At 39.1% G+C, this 23,128-nt stretch overlaps 1 protein-coding gene across 8 annotated transcripts in view; it reads right to left on the reverse strand.

Moving 5' to 3' along the window:
• Positions 1-23,128, reverse strand: part of NIPBL (NIPBL cohesin loading factor) — a 233,476-nt gene that overhangs the window by 91,899 nt on the left and 118,449 nt on the right. For all 8 annotated transcript variants that reach the window (XM_089496474.1, XM_089496496.1, XM_089496456.1 and 5 more), the window contains 2 exons: positions 18,904-19,536; positions 3,182-4,684 (listed from right to left, as the gene is read on the reverse strand). In XM_089496474.1, the coding sequence (XP_089352600.1) occupies positions 3,182-4,684; positions 18,904-19,536 (2,136 nt within the window). The remainder of the gene's footprint in view (positions 1-3,181; positions 4,685-18,903; positions 19,537-23,128) is intronic.

A 23,128-nucleotide genomic window follows, 5' to 3' on the forward strand; every position in this document is an offset into this window, starting at 1 on the left:
GTGATCATGGGAGGGAGGTTTTCTGCCCCCATCTCCTTTCAGGAAGGTATTGCTGCACTCCATACTTTTTCCTCTTCCTTCTTCAGGTGAGCAATGGCAACATGTCTAAAAATTCTTCTAGATAGGACCTGATGTTTCACATACCCATTTCAGTGTATCCAAAAGCTGTTTCGCACTTGTGTTTCTTGAGATGGAGCTACTCCATCATATATGCAAAATAATTTTGAAATGTATGGAGTTCAAAGACAGCCTGCACTTTATCATGAGGAACTATCATTCAAAGCCACTCTCCCCATTCAATCAAATAAAGTGAGTGCAAACTCTCACAGTAGCAAGAAACTGCTCTGTGCATTATAACTCCAGCCTGTAACAACATATACTGCTACCAGACACAGTATTAATTTCATATAGGCATAGAATCAAGCAAAAAATCTTTAACTCATCAACATCAATTATCCTTTCAAAGGAAAAGCCACTTTGAAACAGATAAACATTTTCAAATTTTAGTTTGCTATTCATTTCAACCGCATGTTATGACACTATGAATGAAATACAACTATTCTCTAAATGCATCTTAGGAAGTAGACTTAAGTCTATGAAAGTTCATGCAGCCAACTTCTTTCTTTCATTTAGCCCCAAAAGTGCTACAAGATCTCTCTACATAACTATTCTTCATATTCCTCTTAACTGAGATAAGCAAAAGGTGACAAGTTTGAGCTTCATTATCCATTCCCTTGTCCATCTTAAAATGAAACCTTTTATCTCAGTGATCTTCAGAGGTGCTTGCAGCACTAACTCAACACTAGAGCACATCATCTTTATGCACAAGGTCCCATGTCCAATCCCTGGCATCTCTAGCTAGGACTGGAAAAAAATCCCATCTGAAACCATTAACAGTTGCTGCCAATCACTGTAGATAATACTTGCATCAACTAATGTTTTGATGTGGTATATTGTAGATTCATATGTTCCCCAAAATTGAAATGATCACACCTGTCTGAACGGCACAGTGTATGACTTAACACAAGCCTGACAGATTATCATACTAAGAAGCAAAAAACAACACAACCGACAGCACTCCTAACAGCACATCCCACCTTGCACTAACCCTGTAACAATTATTTCTTGCAACACAGATACAGGCAAGTTACTGACTTTGCACCTGCAATTCTCAGAGCTGTAACTGTTGTATCTTATCTAGTTTCATCAAATCAAATTTCAATTCATAAACTGCATTTGCATGTAACACTATGACAGACCTGTAGAGAATTCTAGATTAATATCCATGAATAAGCATTCTGCGGTATGCTGCCCCAATCACTACTCTTTTGGCTTCAGCTACTAGCACGACAGCTTCCATTTAAAAAAGTCATAGCATTCAATCCAGACTATATTATGATATCCTATGTAGAAGCCAACATTTGAAGGCTGGGCTTGAAACTGATATATGAATTACTGGGAGTGTGTTTACATGATTAAAATACTTTTCATTCTTTTTGAATGCAATGCAATCCTTCCACTCATGATTTGGAGGAACTTGGGTTATTGCAAGGTGGTAGTGGTGGTGGGATAGGAATAACTCCTTAAACTCTGCAGAGAAAAGAATCACTATTTTTACTGGAGTATCTGTGAGGCTGCTCATTTTTGGCAAAGAGATGTAAATTTGTACGGGAAAGTGAAGACAATTAAGCATTGATGCAAATGTGCAAAAATCTGCAGCGATTCACTTAATATACTTACATGTAGACTATTCCTGATTTGTAAGAAAGAAACAAGCCAGAAGTTTGGCTTTAACAATCTTTTTTTAGTTGCAGCAGAATTCATGATTGAATTGCTACTGGTTAGTGTAAGAAGCTGGGAGCAACTTCCTGATTAGTGAAGCTGCTCCTGGTGGCAGGAAGAGTCAAACAGAATACTATTTCCCCAGCTATCAGAAAGGCTTGGCAAGATTGGAAAGGAGTCCGGGCCTCTTGGCACTAGCGTGCCCCTGCCACATACTGGGAGGAGAGTGAAGCCTATTTAAATCTGTGCCCCTCCCCTCCTTCAGCTTCTTCACTCCATAGCTCCCCCCTCCCCAGCCATGTAGGATTAGCTGATCTACTGGGAAGGCCGAATGAGAATCCCCTCTGCCACGGGATGGTGTTTTCTTTTCTTCCTGCTGTTCAGGTTCTATGGGATTTTGGGTAGTTAGCAGGGAATCACCTTCAAAATACTTTAATTTGGCCACTATTAGATGGTCATGTGTGAAGATATGGGGATATTAAAATAAAACAATTTTATTAAATATATTAAAAGAAAACAAACAAACAAACAAACAAACAAACAAACATATGTGGAGAATTTAAAGGATCCAGTAGGTTCCCAGAGGCATCTTTTCAATGATGGCCCTTCTCAGAGGTGTGCTCTATAGGGCTCAGCAACCTGTGGGCAGGATATGAGGGGGTGCTATAGTCTCTGTTAGTTAGTATCCACCTGAAGCTGACAAGCCTAGTAGCTGCCCTCTCCTAGGAAGGTGAGGTTGGAGAGGACAAGGGTAGAGTTTATTTCCTTCTATGGCCTCTCAAGAGAGGGACTGTCCATACAGACAGGCATTAGGCATGAACAGTTAGTAGCTTCCTCACATATTTGATCCCTGTGCAGATGTTCTGAGATTATACTATGTTATAATAAAGTGGCCCTAGTTCAACCCAGTTAATAGCCTCGCCTCTTTATTTCTGCTTCTGCTTGCAATGAACCAGCACATTTGGTCACAAACAATAAGTCAGAATTCTCTGGAGGCATGACATTACTTTCTGTGAATGTGGTGACTAAGCACTTTTAACCTTTTAGTATTATTCTGGAAAATGAACCAAAGAAGATTAAAGTTATTCACCTAAAAACTAAACCACCAATGTTACCATTATCATGAACTTTCCAATTTAAGTTGCTCTAAAACTATGTATTTTTCCATAGGATGCAAAAGGAACTTCTGCAGAAGTTTAACAGAGCTATTAGATTAGCAGGATTCTGATAACCAGCCTATACAAGCACAGTCTAATACAGAAACACTAATGCATTTTCAAGCTATCAGTACTAAATGTCAAATGAACCAAATCAGGATAGTTAAACACAGATTCTTATTATCAATACATAAAATGAAACACTCCAAGATAAACATAATAGAAAGAATTTGATGTCTTACCTTTGTTTGATTTGGATGACTTGTTCTTGTTAGATCTGAAACAAGAGCTCCTAGATTTGTCTTCTCTATCCTTAATAAATTTTTGTACATCATCCAAAGAAAGTTTTTGTAGAACAACAACTGGTTTAGCTCCTTTATTTAGATCCTCCACCAGCCCAATCTTCTCAACTTTGTTCTTTGATTCACCCTTAATTTCTGATTTCCTTGCATCATGCATGACATTGCCATCTTTATCACGTTTGATTTTTGGAATGATAAAGTGTTTCAAAGCACCAGATCTTCCCCCCAACAAATAACTGGGAAACTCAGATTTACTGTCAGTGTGTGCCTTATTACTATCCATTTTGCTCTTATTACCATCTGTCCTTCGTTCATCTTTACTGTTGTGTGATTTAAAACCTGGTCGATCTGGTCTTGATTTACCAATATCACTTCTACTTTCTTGTTTAATACGAGGGCTGTCAGGTCTTGATCTCTGATCCCCAGAAGAAAACCTATCCCTGGATTCACCAGATTCATGCCTGTGTTTTCTTTCTAGTTTTTCAGCTTTTGAGTTATCTGATCTAATGCTATGTTTAGAGTCATGCTCTCCTTTACTTGAAGACCTCAAGTATTCAGGTCTTCTCAGTTTTGATGAATCTCCTCTGTGTCTCTCTGAATCACCCTTGTCCTCAGATTTTTTAAGATTATCATGATCACGCCTCAGAGAGTCAGAAACTGAACGTCCATCAGGTCTCTGTTTTAATGCATCAGTCCTTTCAGATTTCACCCTGGAAGGGTCAGTTTTCATGTCCATTTTATACTTAGATATATCAGGCTTCTTCTCTGATGAAGATTTACCAGAATCTCGCCTGTTTTCATGCCGGTGTTTGGGGGTTTCTGGCCTGCCTTCATTCTTCTGCTTTGGGGTTTCTGGTCTGCCTTCATTTTTCTGTTTAGGAGTATCTGGCCTCACTTCATTTTTCTGTTTTGGAGTCTCAGGTCTTTGCCTTATTTCCTGTTTGCCATTATTTTGCTTTCCCTCATTTTGCTTCACATCTACATGCTTACTCTCAGGTTTGCTTTCACACTTAATTTCTACCTGTTTGCTTTCACTGTGTTTAGTTTCTATCCAATTACTCTCATTTTGCTGCATTTCTACTTGTTGGTTCTCACCATGTTGTATTTCCACCTTTATACCTTCAGAATCTGTCTTTTTCCTTGGGGTTTCTGGCTGATTTTCAGATTTTAGTTTAAGTACTCCAACATCCTCTTGAGGAACAAAAACAGAACCATCATTACACTGCTTCACCTCTTCAGGTTTTTTTATGATGTCCAAGTCCTGAGTAACAGATGCCTGAGAGTCTGCCCGTCCTGCTTGCTGTAGATCAATACTAACCATCAAGGCTGGCCTTGACCCATTTCCCGCAGAACCTGTCTCCTGAGAAGCTGGTTTATTTCCTCCAGTAGCACCTCCAGCCTCCTGTGGATAGGAATCTTGTTTCCGTTTCTTCAAAGGCTTATCTGCAGATCGAAGAAAGAATATGTTAAAAATATTCATCATTTTAGCAAGCAACATATGAAAACACACTGAACACATAAACATTTTAATATGTTCATAGATTATGATTCAAAACTGTACTGCTGTAGATAGTACCGTAATTTAGATGATTAAATATAAAAAGTGAATAAACTTGAGATGAAAAGTCCTTAACAAATTATGTAATTATGAACAAATAAGAATTCAGTTTAAGCAACATTCATTCACCATTTATTCTCTGGGGAAGAAATATGTTGATAACACGTTTGTCTCAACAGAGTTGAGGAAATAACATGGCTTTACAAAATCTTGGCAATGAATTTCTTAGATATGCCACAAACATATATTGTGCATTTCAACAAGGATAATGGCATTTGACTAACAACAGCATTTTATCCACATACTGAAATTCTACTTTGTAAATGTAAAAGGGAGGAAACCCCACAGAAATAGATCAAAACCTGTACACAAGGATCTTGGGACTCCCCTTAAGAATGAACAGATTTATTTTATATAAACAGTACTTGAGGCAAGCCTAGGAATTTCAAACTGAGAAGACGTAGTGAACTGAAACAGGGCAGACTTGACTGCAAAATTGATCTCAGCCTTAATTTTGTCACAAAATATTCTGAAATCCTTAAAGAAGCAGGAATTAGTGTTTCCACATGTCAGTATGAGTGTATGAGAGCAAAAGGAACCAAATTTTGCAAGAATGTAAGAATATAAGAAAAGCAATGCAGGATGAAAGCAAAGACCCATATATTTCAACATTCTAATCACACAGTAGCCAATTAGTTGCCTATGGGAAGCCAAATGGCAGAACTGTGATGATACAACATGTACAACAAATGAAGGTGAGGGGGTGCTTAAATATTTGAAGGGATGCCATGCTGCTGATGAAGGAAGCCTATTTTGTGCTGCTCCAGAGACTAGGAAATGGAGCAATGGATTCTAATGACAGGGAAAAGTCCAGTTAAGCATTAGGGAGAACTTCCTGATTGTAAGAGCTGTTTGACAGTGGAACACACTGCCTCAGAATATGGTAGGTTCTCCTTCTTTGGAGGTTTTTAAACAGGGTGGATATCCATCTGTCAGGAGTGCTTTCTTGTGTGTTCCTCCAAGACAGAGGATTGTACTTGATGGCCCTTGTTGTTTCTTCCAACTTTATGATTCCATGATCTTCCATCCTTGGCAAAGGATATATAGTCATAACTGCTTCCCATGATGAAAATGATAAATCTATTTTAGTTGCCTCATCCTGCATGAATTTATCCAATCCCTTTTTAAAGCCATGTTTGCCACCATAATCACATATTGCAGCACTGTATTTTACAGTTTAACTATGTGCTGTGCAAAGAAGAAAAGGCTGCTTACTTATAACTGTGGTTCTTTGAGTTGTCATCTATAAACTCACACAAATGGGTTATTCTGTATCTGCACAGCTGCATGTTCAGAAATTTCTAGAGTTAGCATGTCCTTTTGGTAGGATCCCCACCCATGCCTGCTCCCAGAACTTTCCCACCCAATTTCCTCAGCTCCAGTCCAACAAATGTGTGACAAAACTGGAAATAGACAAGGCAAGACTACACAGAAGGGAGGACGGTGGATTGTCTGAGTTCATAGATGACCACTCAAAGAACTGCAGTTACATGTAAGGAACCTGTTCTTTGTCTTTGTGGTTTCTATGACCCACACAAATGGTAACTAGCAAGCTCTAGGGCAAAATAAATGGCCTTGTGCATGCAGGTAAATGAGCAAAGAGGTATAGAGTGAAGAACCCCTACTTGCAAAAGATATTGAGGATGATCTTTCAATCTTACTGCCACTCATGTGAAGAATTTTGTACAGAACATCTCCCTAATGATTGCTATGCCCCAGAATATGAATGGTCATTGGTATTAAAGTAGCATGCAATGCACTACTACCACAAGTCCAAGGTGAAACTGAACCAATTGTATTCCTGCATTTTGAGGTGGAAAACAACAGTTGTATTGTTGGACACTACCTACGCTATTCAGTTACAGAGGATGGTTTAAAATGCTTGGAATGCAATTTTTCTGGCTGGCCCAGTCTGCAATGTCTCTCGTGTTCCTTGATTGGGCCAGCCAGAAAAATCAGCAGTAGTAGAACATGCCACAAACTATCCTGGGCATAAAATACTGTTTGAAAACACTGAAATTCTGGACCATGCCAACTACTACCATGTCAGGATGCACAGGGAAGCCTTTGAAATCCACAAACACCTGGACAATTTCAACAGGAAAGAGGAAACCCTTAAAGTAAACAAGGTTTGGCTACCAGTCCTGAAAAATAGCAAGCTGAAGACTCAACAAATGCAAATGAGAAATCTCCCAGGGTCAGGGGTTTCCCAGCAGACAATGAGCACTAATCAAGCAGGCACTAATCCTCTTTTGCAGACCCTTCCACCCTGAGGCCTGCCATTAACAACAGAACAATCCACATGCAAATCACTCCTGCCTTCCCAGGTCACACAGTGTGTGTGTGTGTGTGTGTGTGTGTGTGTGTGTGTGTGTGCGCGCGCGCGCGCGCACGCACGCACGCATGTACACACACACACACACACACACACTCCTTTCCAGGCAAGCATTTTCTGAAGATGCCAGCCACAGATGCTGGTGAAACATCAAGAAGAAACTCTTCCAGAACATGGCTGCATAGCCCGAAAAGCCCACAAAAAACAATGTACTGTGTCTTTGTGTATAAAAACCTAGCTCACACTCAGAGAAGCAAGTTCTCTACAATCATGGTAACGCATCAGATGAACAACTTAGAAGACTGGATGGGAAGACGCTGGAAACAGGTGCAATACATCGGCACAGGAGCTCACACCAAAAGGAGAAGCTAGGTTTACAACAGAGGTGGGCAACATCTGGCTATGACAGATGGACAGCTGGCATCTTCTCCACAGGGCTCAATGGAGGAGAAGGTGTCAGCAGTGATAGGTAGCCATTTGGAGGCAAGCTCTTATTGTTGTCTTTCAAAGATCTAGCAAAAGTAAGCTTTTAAAGAAGACCAATAATAAACTGTGGGCTAATCAGGAGAAGACACTCACCTGGATGTGTGGTGTATAATTTAGGATGACATAAAGCTGACTGAGGCTGTCATATTTTGGCCACATCACAAGAAGACATGACTCATTAAAAAAAGACGGTAATGTTAGGAAAGGTGGGAGGCAGTAAGACTTCATGCCAAATGATTAGACTAAATCAGGGAGCCCATAGGCCTGAACTTGCAAGACCTACGCAGAAAGGTTGAGAACAGGCAGTCTTGGAGATGTCTCATTCATAGGGTCATCATGAGTTGAGGTTGATTGAAAGGCAGTTAACAACAACAGTGTGTGTGTGTATGGGTTTGATTATTTTGGGTTTGATTATTATTAATAATTATACCTTAAATAAATGAGGTTAATAGTTTATCATGTTAGAGAAGCATTGGAAGAGTTTATAAAATGATAGTAATAACTGCTGTCAAGAAAACAAAGTTGGTTTTATCTTTCCTTTTTCTGTTCTTGTAGCTACAGTGCACCCACGCTAAGCACAGGCTTGCCATCCGCAATCTGAGCTTCTGTGGATGGCAATCCCTGGTTTTCTCAATGGCCGTGTGTGTACACAATGGTGCAAGTGGGAGCGCACACCCACTTAAAAGAACGGGACTTAAGCTCCTGTGTTTTTTTACTATCTGCGGGGAGTTCTGAAACAGATTCCCCACAGATAGCATAGGCACACTGTACTATCTTTTTTTAACTTGTCTTTTTTCTATTTCTTTTTTATTGTTAGTGTTGTGTAATAAAAATATACATAGAACAGAGGGCGTGTTTCCACCTTGTGCCTACCTGTTAGACAACACACCAGCACATTTTGGCATGCCTGAAATGGCCAACTTTCGGCAGAGTTTAACTACAGAATTGCACTGGAGGACCTACAGTGTTTCCTCTAGGAATCTCTAAGTCTTCCAGTGTGACTCCATGGTCAAACTCTGGCAGAGTCATGCTGGTGGACCTAGCGATTACTAAAGAGAATATATTAATCAAATCTGCAAATAATCAAATCCACAAAAGTGAAAGCAGCAAGTGAGAAACATTTGAAAGACTCTACAAGTTCACTTTCCATACTGATAATCCAGACTAATAGGGCTATGTCTCTGAAGTCTAAAACAATGTTTAAAAAAACCACACCATCAGAAGAATTCTAAAAGTCAAGCCTAGCTTTAAGAACCGAAAGCCACAGAAAACAACACTGTCTTGGCTGCCCACCAGAAATGCAACTGAGCGGTAACAACTCTGATTTCCCTGAGGAAGGAATTCCACAACCAAAGTGCTACATTTATAAGTACTAGAGAGAAAGCCTGGTCTCATGGACACACCAATTTAGCATTTCAGAACAGTGGGACATGCAACAGGGTTTCCATTTGGCATCTCACATACCAAACAGGTTTATATAGGAGGAGACAGTCTTTCAGATATCCTGATTCCAAAACTTTCAGAACTTTCTAAGTTAAATCAAGACTTTCAACTGAGCTTAAAAGCAAGCTGGAAGCCAGTGCAGCCAGAACAAGACAAATGGTTATTAAAGCATACCCCTGACACTGGTCTAGCCGTTGCTGTTTGCACAAACTATAGCTTCCAAATATTGCTTTTTTCCCCATTCATACAGACTGCATCATAGTAGCCTAATCAGAAAATAATTAAAGCATGAATACAAAACTGCTGCTCCTGCGAAAGGGCACAGCTGGCATACCAGGCTAGGGTATTCATAATCATAGCAGCCACTTGACCATCCAAGGAACAATGGGGCCAACACTACCACCACCCCCAGCTACAAACCTGCTCTTTCAAACAGAGTACAATTCCATCCATCATAGGTTGTAATATCAATCCCTGAATGGATTTCTTTCTAACTTCTGTTTTATCTAGACTCAATCTCAAAACTATTTATTCACTTATATCTCTCACAGCATCCAGACGATGAGTCAGGACTTTCATGGCCTCCCTTGTGGGAACTGACAAAGATAAAGCTGAGTATCATCAGCACAGTCATGAAATGCAGCCCACAAACTCCTAAAAGGTTCGTAAATGTTAAAAAACACAGGAGAAAGTACCGAACCCTATGAAATCCCACAGTATTCTCCTCCAGCACCATTTTCCGGGAATGTTCAGTCAAGTAAAATCAGAAGCCCCTGAGACTTGTGTTCCCAAGTCCAGTATCAGCCCAAAGGCCAAGAAAGATACCACTAGTGAAATGTTCACCCTCAAGCAATGTTTTCTTTCCTTCTTTTTGAAGAACGGGAACACAACCATTTCTCAAAGAAATATTTACTCTGAACCACGCTGAGCCACAGCTGCCTGTCAGAGAGGAATAGTAAAATAAACAGTATCTTAAATCTTCTCTCCTGTTCCTCCCATTTTAAAAACAAAACGAAAACCTTTTACCTGCTCTTCTCCAACATTATCTAGATTTTAGGAGGGCGGATTTCAGTAAACTTAGAGAAGTATTGAGGGCGATTCCATGGTCAGAAATACTAAAAGATAAAGGAGTTCAGGACGGATGGGACTTTCTCAAAAGGGAGATACTGAAGGCACAATTTCAAACAGTTCCAGTGAAAAAGAAAAATGGGAGGTGTCTCAAGAAACCAGGATGGATGACTAAGGAACTTTCAACCGAGCTAAGTTTTAAAAGGAGCATGTATAAGAAATGGAAAAAGGGGGAAATCACGAAAAAGGAATTCAAAGAAATAGCAGTCATGTGCAGGGGTAAAGTCAGAAAAGCTAAAGCGCAGAATGAACTCAGAATTGCTAGAGAGGTTAAAGACAACAAAAAGGGCTTTTTTGAATATGTCCGCAGCAAAAGTAAGAAGAAGGAAATGGTAGGGCCACTGCGTCGAGAGGATGGCAAAATGTTAACAGGGGACAGAGAAAAGGCAGAATTACTCAACACCTTCTTTGCCTCAGTCTTCTCAGAAAAGGCAAAGGGTGCTCAACCTGAGGATAATGGAGCAGAGGACAGAACAGGGGAATTTCAGCACAGAATAAGTAAAGAGATAGTAGAGGAACACCTTGTTAATCTAAATGAATTTAAGTCTCCGGGACCAGATGAACTCCATCCAAGGGTATTAAAAGAACTGGCAAATGTAATATCGGAGCCATTGGCAATAATCTTTGAAAACTCCTGGAAAACAGGAGAGATCCCAGCAGACTGGCAGAAGGCAAACGTTGTCCCCATCTTCAAAAAGGGGAAAAAAGAGGATCCCAACAATTATCGTCCAGTTAGCCTGACATCAATACCAGGAAAGATTCTGGAGCAGATAATTAAACAAAGAGTCTGTGAACATCTAGATGGCAATTCCATAATCACAAAAACTCAACATGGGTTTCAGAGAAACAAGTCATGCCAGACAAATCTAATCTCTTTCTTTGATAAAATTACCAGCTTGGTAGATGAAGGGAATGCTGTGGATATAGTATATCTTGATTTCAGTAAGGCCTTTGACAAGGTTTCCCATGACATTCTTGCAAACAAGCTTGTAAAATGTGGGCTAGACAAAGGAACTGTTAAATGGATCTGTAATTGGTTGACCGGCCGAACCCAAAGGGTGCTCAACAATGGCTCCTTTTCATCCTGGAGAGAAGTAACCAGTGGGGTCCCACAGGGCTCTGTCCTGGGCCCAGTGCTATTCAACATCTTTATCAATGACCTGGATGACAGAATTGGGAGCATACTTATCAAATCTGCAGATGACACCAAAATAGGAGGGATAGCTAATACCCCAGAGGACAGGATCAAGATCCAAAATGACCTGAATAGACTAGAAAGCTGGGCCAAAGCTAAAAAAATGAAATTCAACACGGAGAAATGTAAGGTATTGCACTTAGGGTGGAAAAATAAAATGCACAGATATAGGATGGGTGACACCTGGCTGAACGAAACTACGTGTGAAAGGGATCTAGGAGTCCAAGTAGACCACAAGTTGAACATGAGTGAACAGTGTGATGCGGCAGCTAAAAAGGCCAATGCAATTTTAGGCTGCATCAATAAAAGTATAGTGTCTAGATCAAGAGAAGTAATAGTGCCACTGTATTCTGCTTTGGTCAGGCTCCACCTAGAATATTGTGTCCAGTTCTGGGCGCCACAATTCAGAAAGGACATTGAGAAACTGGAGCATGTCCAAAGGAGGGCGACAAAAATGGTGAAGGGTCTGGAAACCATGCCCTATGAGGAACGACTTAGGGAGCTGGGGATGTTTAGCCTGGAGAAAAGAAGGTTAAGAGGTGATATGATAGCCCTGTTTAAATATTTGAAAGGATGTCATGTTGAAGAGGGAGCAAGCTTGTTTTCTGCTGCGCCAGAGAACAGGACCCGGAACAATGGATGCAAGCTACAGGAAAAGAGATTCCACCTGAACATTAGGAGGAACTTCCTGACAGTAAGGGCTGTTCGACAGTGGAATGCACTCCCTCGGAGTGTAGTGGAGTCTCCTTCCTTGGAGGTCTTTAAACAGAGGCTGGATGGCCATCTGTCAGGGATGCTTTGATTTGGATTTCCTGCATGGCAGGGGGTTGGACTGGATGGCCCTAGTGGTCTCTTCTAACTCTACGATTCTATGATTCTATGATTATCTGGTAAAAACATTGCTACTAATCCAGGATGGGGGGGTGTTCCCACCCACCAGATACTTATGGCAATCACCAATGCTACATCCAAATGGCACTTCCTGTTCACTGACTAGGCACCATGAGCCAGATTTACAAAGTGAATGTGACCACTTAGTATATGGCTCCACACTTGAACTTTTATGATCAGTAGTGGACCACTGAAGAGCATTTCAGCTGGCAGAATCTGATACTGGAGAGATTCAAAACATGGTAGTGTCATGGTTTCTCCAAGACATAGCTACATACATATCCAGGAACTGGCTCTTGGTATTTATCACAACTGGAAGAGTCTAAAAGAACTTACAGCTGTACTACGACAATCCTTGGCTTTCAATATGGATGTGTAAAAAATACAGGGTATCTACAGCTCTAGAAGCCAGCTCTGGGATTACTCCTCCCATATTTTGAACCTCATGTTAAGAAGGTACAACTCGTTCATTGTTCATAACATCTCTGGTAAGATTTCACATGCTGTGGATTTCCTGACCTAGAATGTGCTGTTGAGCAGAAAAACCAATTTGTAAAGAGTTAAAGTCAGACTTTTCTTTACAAGTACAGCGTGGTGGATAACTGCATCCTACCTCTGAACCACTGAGGCATTCTCATCAGTGACACAATTAAAGACTGCTCAAGAGAGCCAGAAGACTCCCCTGAAACTCGTACTCCATCCAGTCCTCTAAACTCAAGAATCAGAACCCCTATCACCTCTCTTCTATGTACACCCCACATGGGATAGTTAACATAATCTTAAAGCATAACATAAACCTTGCAATAAAAACACAATAAAAGACAGAGCCACCACCAATCCAGTTAGGCCCTCTTCAATATTAAAGCAACTTCTATACAAAAATCATGCCTAAATACAAAGTCTCTATATCTGTCACTGGAAGAATATCAGAAAAGAACATTAATTTCCTTTGGTGCTGGCCATCACAATCTAGGTGTGACAATTCAACAGCCTTGCTGAGAACTTGGTTTGGTTATAGTGTTGTGGCCATGCATTTGTTATCTCATTCCGACCTCTCACTTTGTGGGTTCAAGCCCAGATTCCAAGATATCCCATTCCTTTTGTTGAATTTATGAATACAATGCATCCGTGCCATACATGGGTGCATTACACGCGGCTTTGAGCTTACACTGAAGCTGCGCAACAATTAAATAAATTGCACATGTCCCATTGTTTGCAATGGGGTGTGAACATACATGGATTTCCCCTTATTGGGGGGGGGGGGGGAGGCCCGCTGTATATGAGTAAATCCCCTGTGTTTATTCATGTATTTTCCCCTTTTCTTATTCATGGTCTGCATGGTTTTGGGTTACTAGTGTTCTTTTAGGAACCACTACTGAACACTGCTGTGCTTTCACTGTGATTCTAAAACATTTGTTAACTTCAAGTTTACATAGTTGAGGAGGTGCAGATTGGAAGTCAGATAAATATATAGTCATGTTGGAGTGGGGTGAAGCGTTGATCCCTTCATACTCTTCTATGGTACACCCCATCCCATTATGCAATAATTCCTTTTTCCACCTCTTCGTTGTCTTTCCTACTCCTTCTCTGATCACTGCATCTTCTCAGATGAGACACTATGCAGACTATTTAATTGTCATGCTAGAAAAAAGAGCTCTTCAATGTCTTTCTATGTCTAGCCAGCATGAAAATAGCATCCTTCAGTAGGCAGCACTTACTCTGAAGTGCTCTTACCACTTTATGAAGTAGGTAGATCAGTAGCAGACTAAGTAGAGTACCAGGAGCAAGCAGAAAATAAGAACAGGAATGCACCCTGATCCTGATCCTTCTTGACAGCGTATTTGATCTTTCAATCAAAACATGTTTTTTGAGGGGCTGGGGAATATGACAAACACTCTAATAAGAATGCTTTTTTTCTGACATTACCTCCCTCACCTAATAACTGCAGTTCTGACTCTGGGCAGATGTTCCTCCTTTTCCACAAAAGAAAAGCTTTTTTCTAACCTGGACTGCCAGGACCAGTGCTGGCAGGAATTGATTGGATGGTGACCATTACAGAAAATAGTAAAATTATTTATGGTGTTCAAACTTGAATGTTAATGAAGTACTGTATACCAACCCTCTCTTACTATAAGACAGGCTGGATAAGCTGGAGAGGAACTGATGTCCAATTCCAAGAGGAGTACAGATTCTGCAACCCTGAATTACAGCATACAAAAAATGAGCTGCCTGCTGTTGTTCAAAATGGGACTGGAATGTGGCTGGTACTTTTCACTTATGTCCTGATAAGGATTATGCATGTATTGTGTGTACAAATACTCCCTCAGCAAAAAGGGAGGTATTAAAGGAGAGGCATGTGGACCTGCTAGTCAACCAAGCTTTGCTTCCACACTGCTCAGTTGACACAGATAGTACCTCTCTATGGTAGCTGTTCTTGCAGCATGTGCTTATCAAAACCTGCATGTGATGGACATAGGATTCTCTGAAGGTTATTACTATCAACTTTCTGGACCTTTTAATGCAGTGCAGCATATGATTCATACCAATAGAAGTTGGTACCTTTGCGTGCCTATGAGTTTGGTGAGCACTGAGCTTATAAAGGCCATTTCATATTTTCTGCTCAGTATCCATATTGGTTTTACTGATGAATCATTGTTCAATGCTACTCTCTTTAATTCTACCATTCTTCTTTTTATCACTCAGACTCCCTGAGCAGTCAGTGGTACCTCTTACTCCAGCTCTGAACATAGCCCTTTTACAGTTGTCTTTCAAAAAAATATTTTCCATTTACAATTTTCTTTAGCTTTGGTCTTTCAACTGTAAAGCCAAACTATTGTAAATGAAACTCACTTGTAAAATGTACCCTTTAGCTGTTTCTTAAAATGCTTCCTGTCCCAATGAAGAATGTTACAGTAGATCTTAGCACATCCCAAGTTTTTCAATTAATTTCCAGTTCTCCAGCTTTAAATACTGTCCATGTAGTATTTAACTTTATCATTTCACAGCAATATAAATTTAAAAAATCAGTCTTACCTTTGAAATAGTTGGGCTCTGTTCTGTCATGCTCAGAAAGGCTTATATAGCCTGAGAAAGTGATGTAGTTCACTCTTCAAATAAATGCTGTTTTACCGCTGCAGTTACAGAGGACCCTTTCCTCTGTCGTTCAAGTGCTTTCCTAAAAGCAGCAGGTCCACCCAGTGAAGTTTTGCCAGTTTACATGATTTCCTTCTGGAGGTTGTTGTTCAAGTCCACAAAGACTTCAACAATCCCTTCTCATTTTCCTGGGATAAATCTTTCTACTACTAACCTCAGAAATAAAATCTGAGGAAGAATGACTTAAGTGAATGCATCTGAAATCAATACCTCTCCTTGCTGAAACTAGATGGTATTGGTGTTGTTCAGAAACCATCATTAAGAGTGGCGATTGCTGAATTTCAAGGTGGTGTACTTTACCCTGCATTGTTTGGTAATAATGTAAGTGGAAGCTGTCCATGAATATTTCCTAATCATTCCCACTAGGGCAATCTCTATATGGTACCCCCATTGGTCTAACTGGCTCAAACAGAGTTTGATAAAGATCTTCATCTCTTTGCTGGTACAACATCTAAGGTCCAAAACACACTGCAGAAATAATCCGGTTTGAGACCGCCTTAACTGCCTTAGCTCAGTGACAGGGAATCCCAGAGCTCTCTGACAGAGGCTAAATTCTCAAAAAACCACCATTTTTCAGAGTTCCTTAGCACTGAGGCAGGGCAGTGAACACAGTCTCAAACTGGATTATTTCTGCAGTGTGTGGCTTGGAGGGCCTCTATGAGGATTAAGGACATACAAATGGGGCTTAGGCTGTACGTTTCCCACTCTTGATCTATTCCATAAAGTTCTATTCCCAATGTAATAATAGAATAAAATCTGACACCTCTCCCAATATCATGGCAGTTCCAAGGTGTACATATATTATGTTGGGTGCCCCAACATTAGCTTTTCCACTCTTGATCATACAAAGCACAGACCAAAAAACAAACAAACAACCCCTCCCCAAAAAAACAGTCATCTATTGCTTGCACTAGAAAATTGCCTCCTTACCAACTGCTATACATTACTCTACCTAGTGCTCTCGTACTTCAAGAGACTGTAGCTCAGCAAATCCAATTGCTACCTTATGCTATGGACCAAAACTATCCACTAAACCTCCACAGCTCAGACAAACAAAGAGTCAATTCTCCTTCTAATATGTGCAAGCCCCACCATAAAACTGTTCTACTGTTGCTTCAAACCACAAATCCTGTGACACTGATTTCCAACCAGCAATGGTATATCCTGACAGACAATCACACAGACATTTGACACTACACCTGTACAGCAGTACATGTTATATAGATTACTGCTTGGCAGCAGTGATAGCATATAATGCAGCAGGATTCTTCTAGTTAAAAAATACAACAGCTGTAAATCAAATTGTTTCGATAAGTTGTTAAATTCATCCTATGATAGCAAACAGGTTGATTAGAATCAATGACTGTTTACTCAGACACACAATCTCTGTTTACAAATGATTTAGCATTTGAAATATTTGTAACTGGATAGCTACACTTTAGAAAATGAATTGTCAAACTGTATATACAAGTATGTATTTAACAAGTATTCAGAATTAATCTCCAGTGCAGAATCTAGTGTTCATACCAATTTAGAGAAGCATGTCTTTGCATAATCATTCAAATCATTGTCCATTTTACCAATACTGAACATATGAACAATTATGTAATCTTGCATCCCATTCATTTGAAAGAGGGTCCTCTTCCACGTAACTGTAAAGCTAATAGTAAGGAAACACTATCAAAAATCCTTTAACAATATTTAAATAGACTACATGGATATTCCAGTGCTGAAGGTTTTTTTTTACCTAGTTGCTTAGAGGCTGGTGAAACAAAGATTGTGATGTGCCAATAGAGTGTGGGTGATATGTCAATCCTGGTTGTTCTGCCTCCCACCAGCATTCCCTGAGCTACATGACATGCTCTTGTATTTCTTGCTGTTATGTCCAACAGTATTTTCAACTCACTACTTCTATGCAGCATGATGAAAAAGAAGAGCACAGTAAAATGTAATCTGGTGCTTCTTAGGAGCAAGAAAACTAGACAGAGGTAAGGGAAATTGCTTGTGGGATTTCACATGATTGAAGCCTCAGTCAGCAACATTTTGAAGTGAGAGAAACTATTCAATCATGTTCCTCTCCCATTACCAAGGATATGTAATATTCATTCATCAAGCGGACCTCAGAAACAATACAGAGAAGCTCTGGTTGTTACAGCTCATTCTTCCCCTTCCTCATCTACTTCTTTCTTTCATCATTCTAAGAATGTATTGACTTCCTCTGGAAATCCTTTTTTTCTCTTCATTGTACACTCCCTCTTGCATACTCATAAAACAAACCCTGGAAAATATACCTAAAACATCATTCCTGTTAAAAAATGTACAGGGAAAAATCTTTTTAAAATAAAATATAAAAATATTCTATTGAATTCACTCTTGCAAAAATCTATCTGAAACAATGTATCTCTTCATCTCTCTGACCCTCTCTGCACCTCTTCAAATAAGATGTAGCTTGAAATGCAAGGAAGGCACAATCCTATGCGTACTTACCTTCATGTAAATTGAGCTGAACATAATGGGACAGCTGAGTAAACATGTCTAAGATTGCTCTGTATAACTGGAGGTACTATGCTCTGGTGAACTTACATCTTATTCCTAGGGAACTGCTCAACCATAGTTATGGTGTACATTTCACACACCCATATCTTGATGACATTTTTGGATACATACACACAGACCTGAGCTTTGCAAAAGATTTTCTCTGCCTGAAATGAAATAATTACAAGGGTAGACTCAAAGGTACAGAGGGTCTGCAAGCTTATTGTTCTGATAATGGATGAATAAGTAACATTACACTGAGTTAAGGCAATTAATTTCACCATTACTTCTTTTTTCACTGTCTTCTTGCACGTGAGATAATGGGTGAAGTGTAAACATAGTGGAACTGATGGGACATTGGGGTTATAAGAATATAAACTGTATCTTTTGCATAGCTTGTATGTGGTATTTTTAGGCTGTTAAACTACAAACTTGATATAACTTTGTGTGTAAATTGATATTGATAAAGACAGGTCCCAGCAAAGTATCATTCATGTGATACAAGAGGTAACTGCATCCTACACCAGCCATGTTTTCCAACTACCTCCAGCACCAACGTTTAGCAAGTGGCATCATCTGGTGAGCACCAAAGTTCTGACAAAAAAGAAAAGATCCTGTAATCCGTAAATCTGCCCATGTCTTGCTTAACTGATTTATTATACAGGGATTGTTGCAAAAAGTATTTATATTTCTCATGTATTAATAGGAAATAAATTACTCTATTGCCTTATTATCTAGACTTTCAGACACTGTTAATATCCAGCCTTCACTAAGAATAGGAACGTAAATGATGGTTATGGTTCATTATCAAGGACATCTCATGAGGAATGAATATTATGTAATATAGCACATATTACATAAATATGCAGTATTTTTACCTTTGTCTTGCACTTCTTTTGAAAATCGTTCCCTTTCAATAGCTGATTCCCGTTCTATCCGTTCTATTTCAGCCAATGCATCCAACTCTACTTCATCATATGGCGTAATAGTTCCATGCTGAGAAACCTGTTGATGTGTCTGTACCAAAGGATTTTGTGGTTGTTTTGCAGAAACTGAAGTGTTCGGTTGTAAAACAGGCACTTGTTGTGCCTGAAGGAATGCTGTTTGTTCATGCTGCGGCAAACACTGAGCAGCATTTAATGGGCGATTAATATCCTGTGGAGTAACTGGTGTTTTAGAAGTCTGTCCCGGATACTGCACATTAAAAGAAATATCCCCTTCCGAGACGTTACTGTTTTCCAAACCTGAAAGCATATCATCCTGCTGGTCCATATCTGAAGATCTTACTCGAGTGAGTCTTAATGTAAGTTTAGTAGAATCCTTGGATGGAGAACTAATGATATCATACATTGCAGCTTTTTCAGTCTGGTCTTTTTCATCCTTGCCTAACTTCATTTTCTTTTGTTTCTTTTGCTTTCTTTCTGGAGAATCTAATAATATATCAGGGGGGACATCTCTAGGTGATGAATAAGGTGGAGGCTGAGACTGAAGTATTAATGGTGGTCTTGATCCTAGAATAATAATTCAAAAAAACTAAATAGTTATGTTGGTTTACATACCTATGAAAACACACAAAAAATAACCTTTATTAATAATTTACATTTTTACAGAAATTTGTACTTACAAACAGTAAAAAATCAATTCAGAGGAATAAGGAAACCCCAAGGCTCACTACAACACAGCCCTAACAGTTGCAGTAAAAGACACCTGCACTTCCTACAAATTTAGCAATCCTAGTAATCCACAGATAGCAGGATAAATATCATTCTAAAAGGAAATGTTAATATTTTTAATACAGTACATTCTGAGTTTTTAGCCAAGGCTCTACCCTGCCAGAGACTGACAAGCTTGTAATTAGAGAGACTGATCAAAAGGTAGCCAAGGCCACAGGGAAAATGACGTTTTAAGATGCCTAATTCCCTAGGAGCATCCAGTGTAAACTCAAAAATGATGAACTGCAGATAGGCAAATTGACGTAAACCAAAACACATAGTGTCATGGAAGGTTCTTAAACTTCAGGATTTGCCAAAAACAAACAAACCAAACCTCCAAAATTTACATTTTTCATAGCAAGAAGGAATCTAGTAGATTACTTGTTTTTGTTTCTTTCTAACTACAGTCATAGGTCACCCACATATGTCTGACATAATGTGAAAATAGGTCCCCCCCCCCAATTATAAACAGCTGAATTTAGTGGGGAGTTTATTATTGTTTTAACATACTGCCCCTCCCCCAGAATGTTAAAACTATCAAAATATTTCATAGAAATTGACAGAATCTACTTATCATCACATCTTATCAGTAATAAACTAATAAAATATATATTATTCTACATTTTTTCTAAAAAGGTACCTGCATTAGCACAGTAACTAGTATCCAATATAAGGTAAATTTTGTCAGGACAGATAACAGATAAAATAACCCACCCATCCCAATTGTGGGGTTCTCCTGCTAAAAAGCTAGACAGGAAGGGGTGGATTATGCAATGCAATGCAGCTATATATTCAACTAGTAGTCACAGAAAATTTGATTAGGTTCAAGATATGACCATCAAGTGAACTACACTTCTTCAACTGCAACTAAGTCAGTCATATTCTGTTTTTTTTTAAAAAAAACACTCAGAAGCTACTTTGTTGAACTGAAATTACTTAGCAGTCTTTGAGATAATATCAAAAGAATAATGCAATAAAAACAAAAACAAAAAAAAATCCAGAACAAGGTCCACAGTTCAGAGCACGGACATCAGTTTCTCTCTCTTCATTCTTCTTCCTTCTTACACTTTTGTAGTTGTTCAACTTTACAGTCATTTTTCTAATTTCTAGGCTGCAGATTTGAGTCTTGATAACATCTTGTTGCATTTAGATGACATTTATCTTCTGCATTGAACTATCATCCTGATTCATTCATAATGTCCAAACTCCTAAAGCTTTACATATTAAAGGGTACATTTGCTTCTATAGGCGAGTACTGCAGTAACAAAAGACCAATTCCTTGAAGATTATCTCCTTAGAAATAAACAGCACTAAAGTGTGTTTTACTTAAAACTATTCACATACCTACCACCTGTCTCCAGCACTACAAAATGAGCTTTATACTATTGCTTCACTTTCTCAGAAATAAAAAAGTGAATTTTGGTCCAGTTCTGGGGAAGGAACTTTAGGAATCACTCATTACATTCTATCTGTGGTCTACATTTTTGGGGTGGGAGGGCTGTATTGTTGTTTTTAAGTGCATAGATTTTTATTTTATTTTTATTTCAAGGATTTATAGCTCACCTTTCTCCCACAATGGGATTCATAGATAAATAAAGCTCAGATATGCTGTGTAAATCAAAGGAGGAAAAAACAACAGTCTGCCCTCCATATCTACAGATTCTACGCCCATACATTCCACCTTGAAATGTATTTTTTTTTTTTACAAAATTCCAAAAAATCAAACCTTGATTTTGTCATTTTATAAAAGGTACATCATTTTATATAATGGGACTGAAGCATCCACAAATTTTGGTATCAGGTGGATGGGTGGGTGGCTCCTGGAACCAAACCTCAGTAAATTTGGAGGGCCCACTGTATTTATACAACAATACTGAATACTTATAGGAACACTGAAAAAAACTAGCTTTTACATCAGGGATTCTAGCATTCCACCATGCTGGGATAAGCTGAGTACCTGTAAAAGCTGAAAAGGAAGATTGCTGAATTATTCTCAAGCAATTTTCCCCATAAACAGGGATCTAATAATTTACTTTAGATACAGGTATCCCATCCTAGAAGAGCAGTTCAACTATATGGCCTGTTTAGGTCCTTCTAACTCTGAGACATTGCACTAATTTTTAAAATTCTCAATGGAAACAAACTCAAAATCTGGATGCTTATATGCAGTCTTTTCATCTGAAGAAGGATTTTGAAGAGATGGTGGTTCCCAACATTTTGACAGAAATAATCCTCGGTCATCAACACTCACTTATAACTGTGCTCTATATAGATGCAAGAGTCTTTTTTCTCAGTATGTCAGCAGGCAGTATTTTCTAATTGAAAGTTTGCATGGTTGATTTATTCTTATAAAAGAATTCTCCTGTGTGCGAGGACATTTTCTTACGAAAACTGGTTTGCTTCTCAGGTCTCACCTTCATATGCACATCCAACTGTAAGTGGCACAGCTTGCTTCAATCAGAAACTTTCAAGGTCTGGAACAATTCAGACTTGCAAAGGCCCACTGCTTCATCATCATGTTTGTCAAAAAGATGATCAACTAGTCAAGTAGTAAATCTACATGTTGATTCATAGACTCTTCCCACAAACTGTGCTGACAGGTACACAAGAACTAATCTGACTTCTTTTAAGATGATTCAATGAGTGGTCCTTCAGTTCTATTAAAATGAGCCTTTTCCAGTTGCTACAGCTGAAATTCAACTTTGGCTCTGATGCCATTGATACATATATTGGTAATCCCGAAAGTATACATTTTGCCATTACGTGAGCTATTTCCAACACCCGAAGAAAGAAATGATTTTGAATAGTATCTTCACCCCACCCCCATCCCACAGCTTGAAATTGTAACTACTGTAAGTGACCTTTCAAATCTTCACCTAACATCTGGAAAAACTGAAAAAAAGATCAAAAAATTATTTCATTCAACTGGGCAGTAGAATCCAAATCTTCTCAGTATTTCTCACACAGAATTGACTGATACAACTTTCTTCTAATTTAGCTTTGAGGACTTTTTCATCTCAAGTACTATTATCAAGATGCTCCAATGAGAATTATTCCCTAGAAACAAGCATCAATGCCCTGACCAACTTTAGTTAACTGCTGGCTGGTTTAATACCTTTTGGAACCACAGCACTATCCACACCTTTTATAATTAGTTATTTGAATAAATACTATTTTGTATTGCTGAGTAGTCTGTAGGAAAATCAGAGGAATTTCTTGTGAAAAGATCCAATTATACACAGCAAGAATACTGAATCTACTATTCAAAATGTGATTGTATTATGAAGTCAAGGCCTAAGCCCATGTTTCATTATCTGTACAAGTTTTTTTCTACTTGCATTATTGGGGGGGGGGGGGATACTTCATCTTTATTGACTTGTTTAGCAGTTGA

The sequence above is a fragment of the Sceloporus occidentalis genome, unplaced genomic scaffold (assembly GCF_023333645.1).
Source record: "Sceloporus occidentalis isolate IW3139 unplaced genomic scaffold, rSceOcc1.0.p SCAF_1, whole genome shotgun sequence".
NCBI classification, from domain to species: domain Eukaryota; kingdom Metazoa; phylum Chordata; class Lepidosauria; order Squamata; family Phrynosomatidae; genus Sceloporus; species Sceloporus occidentalis.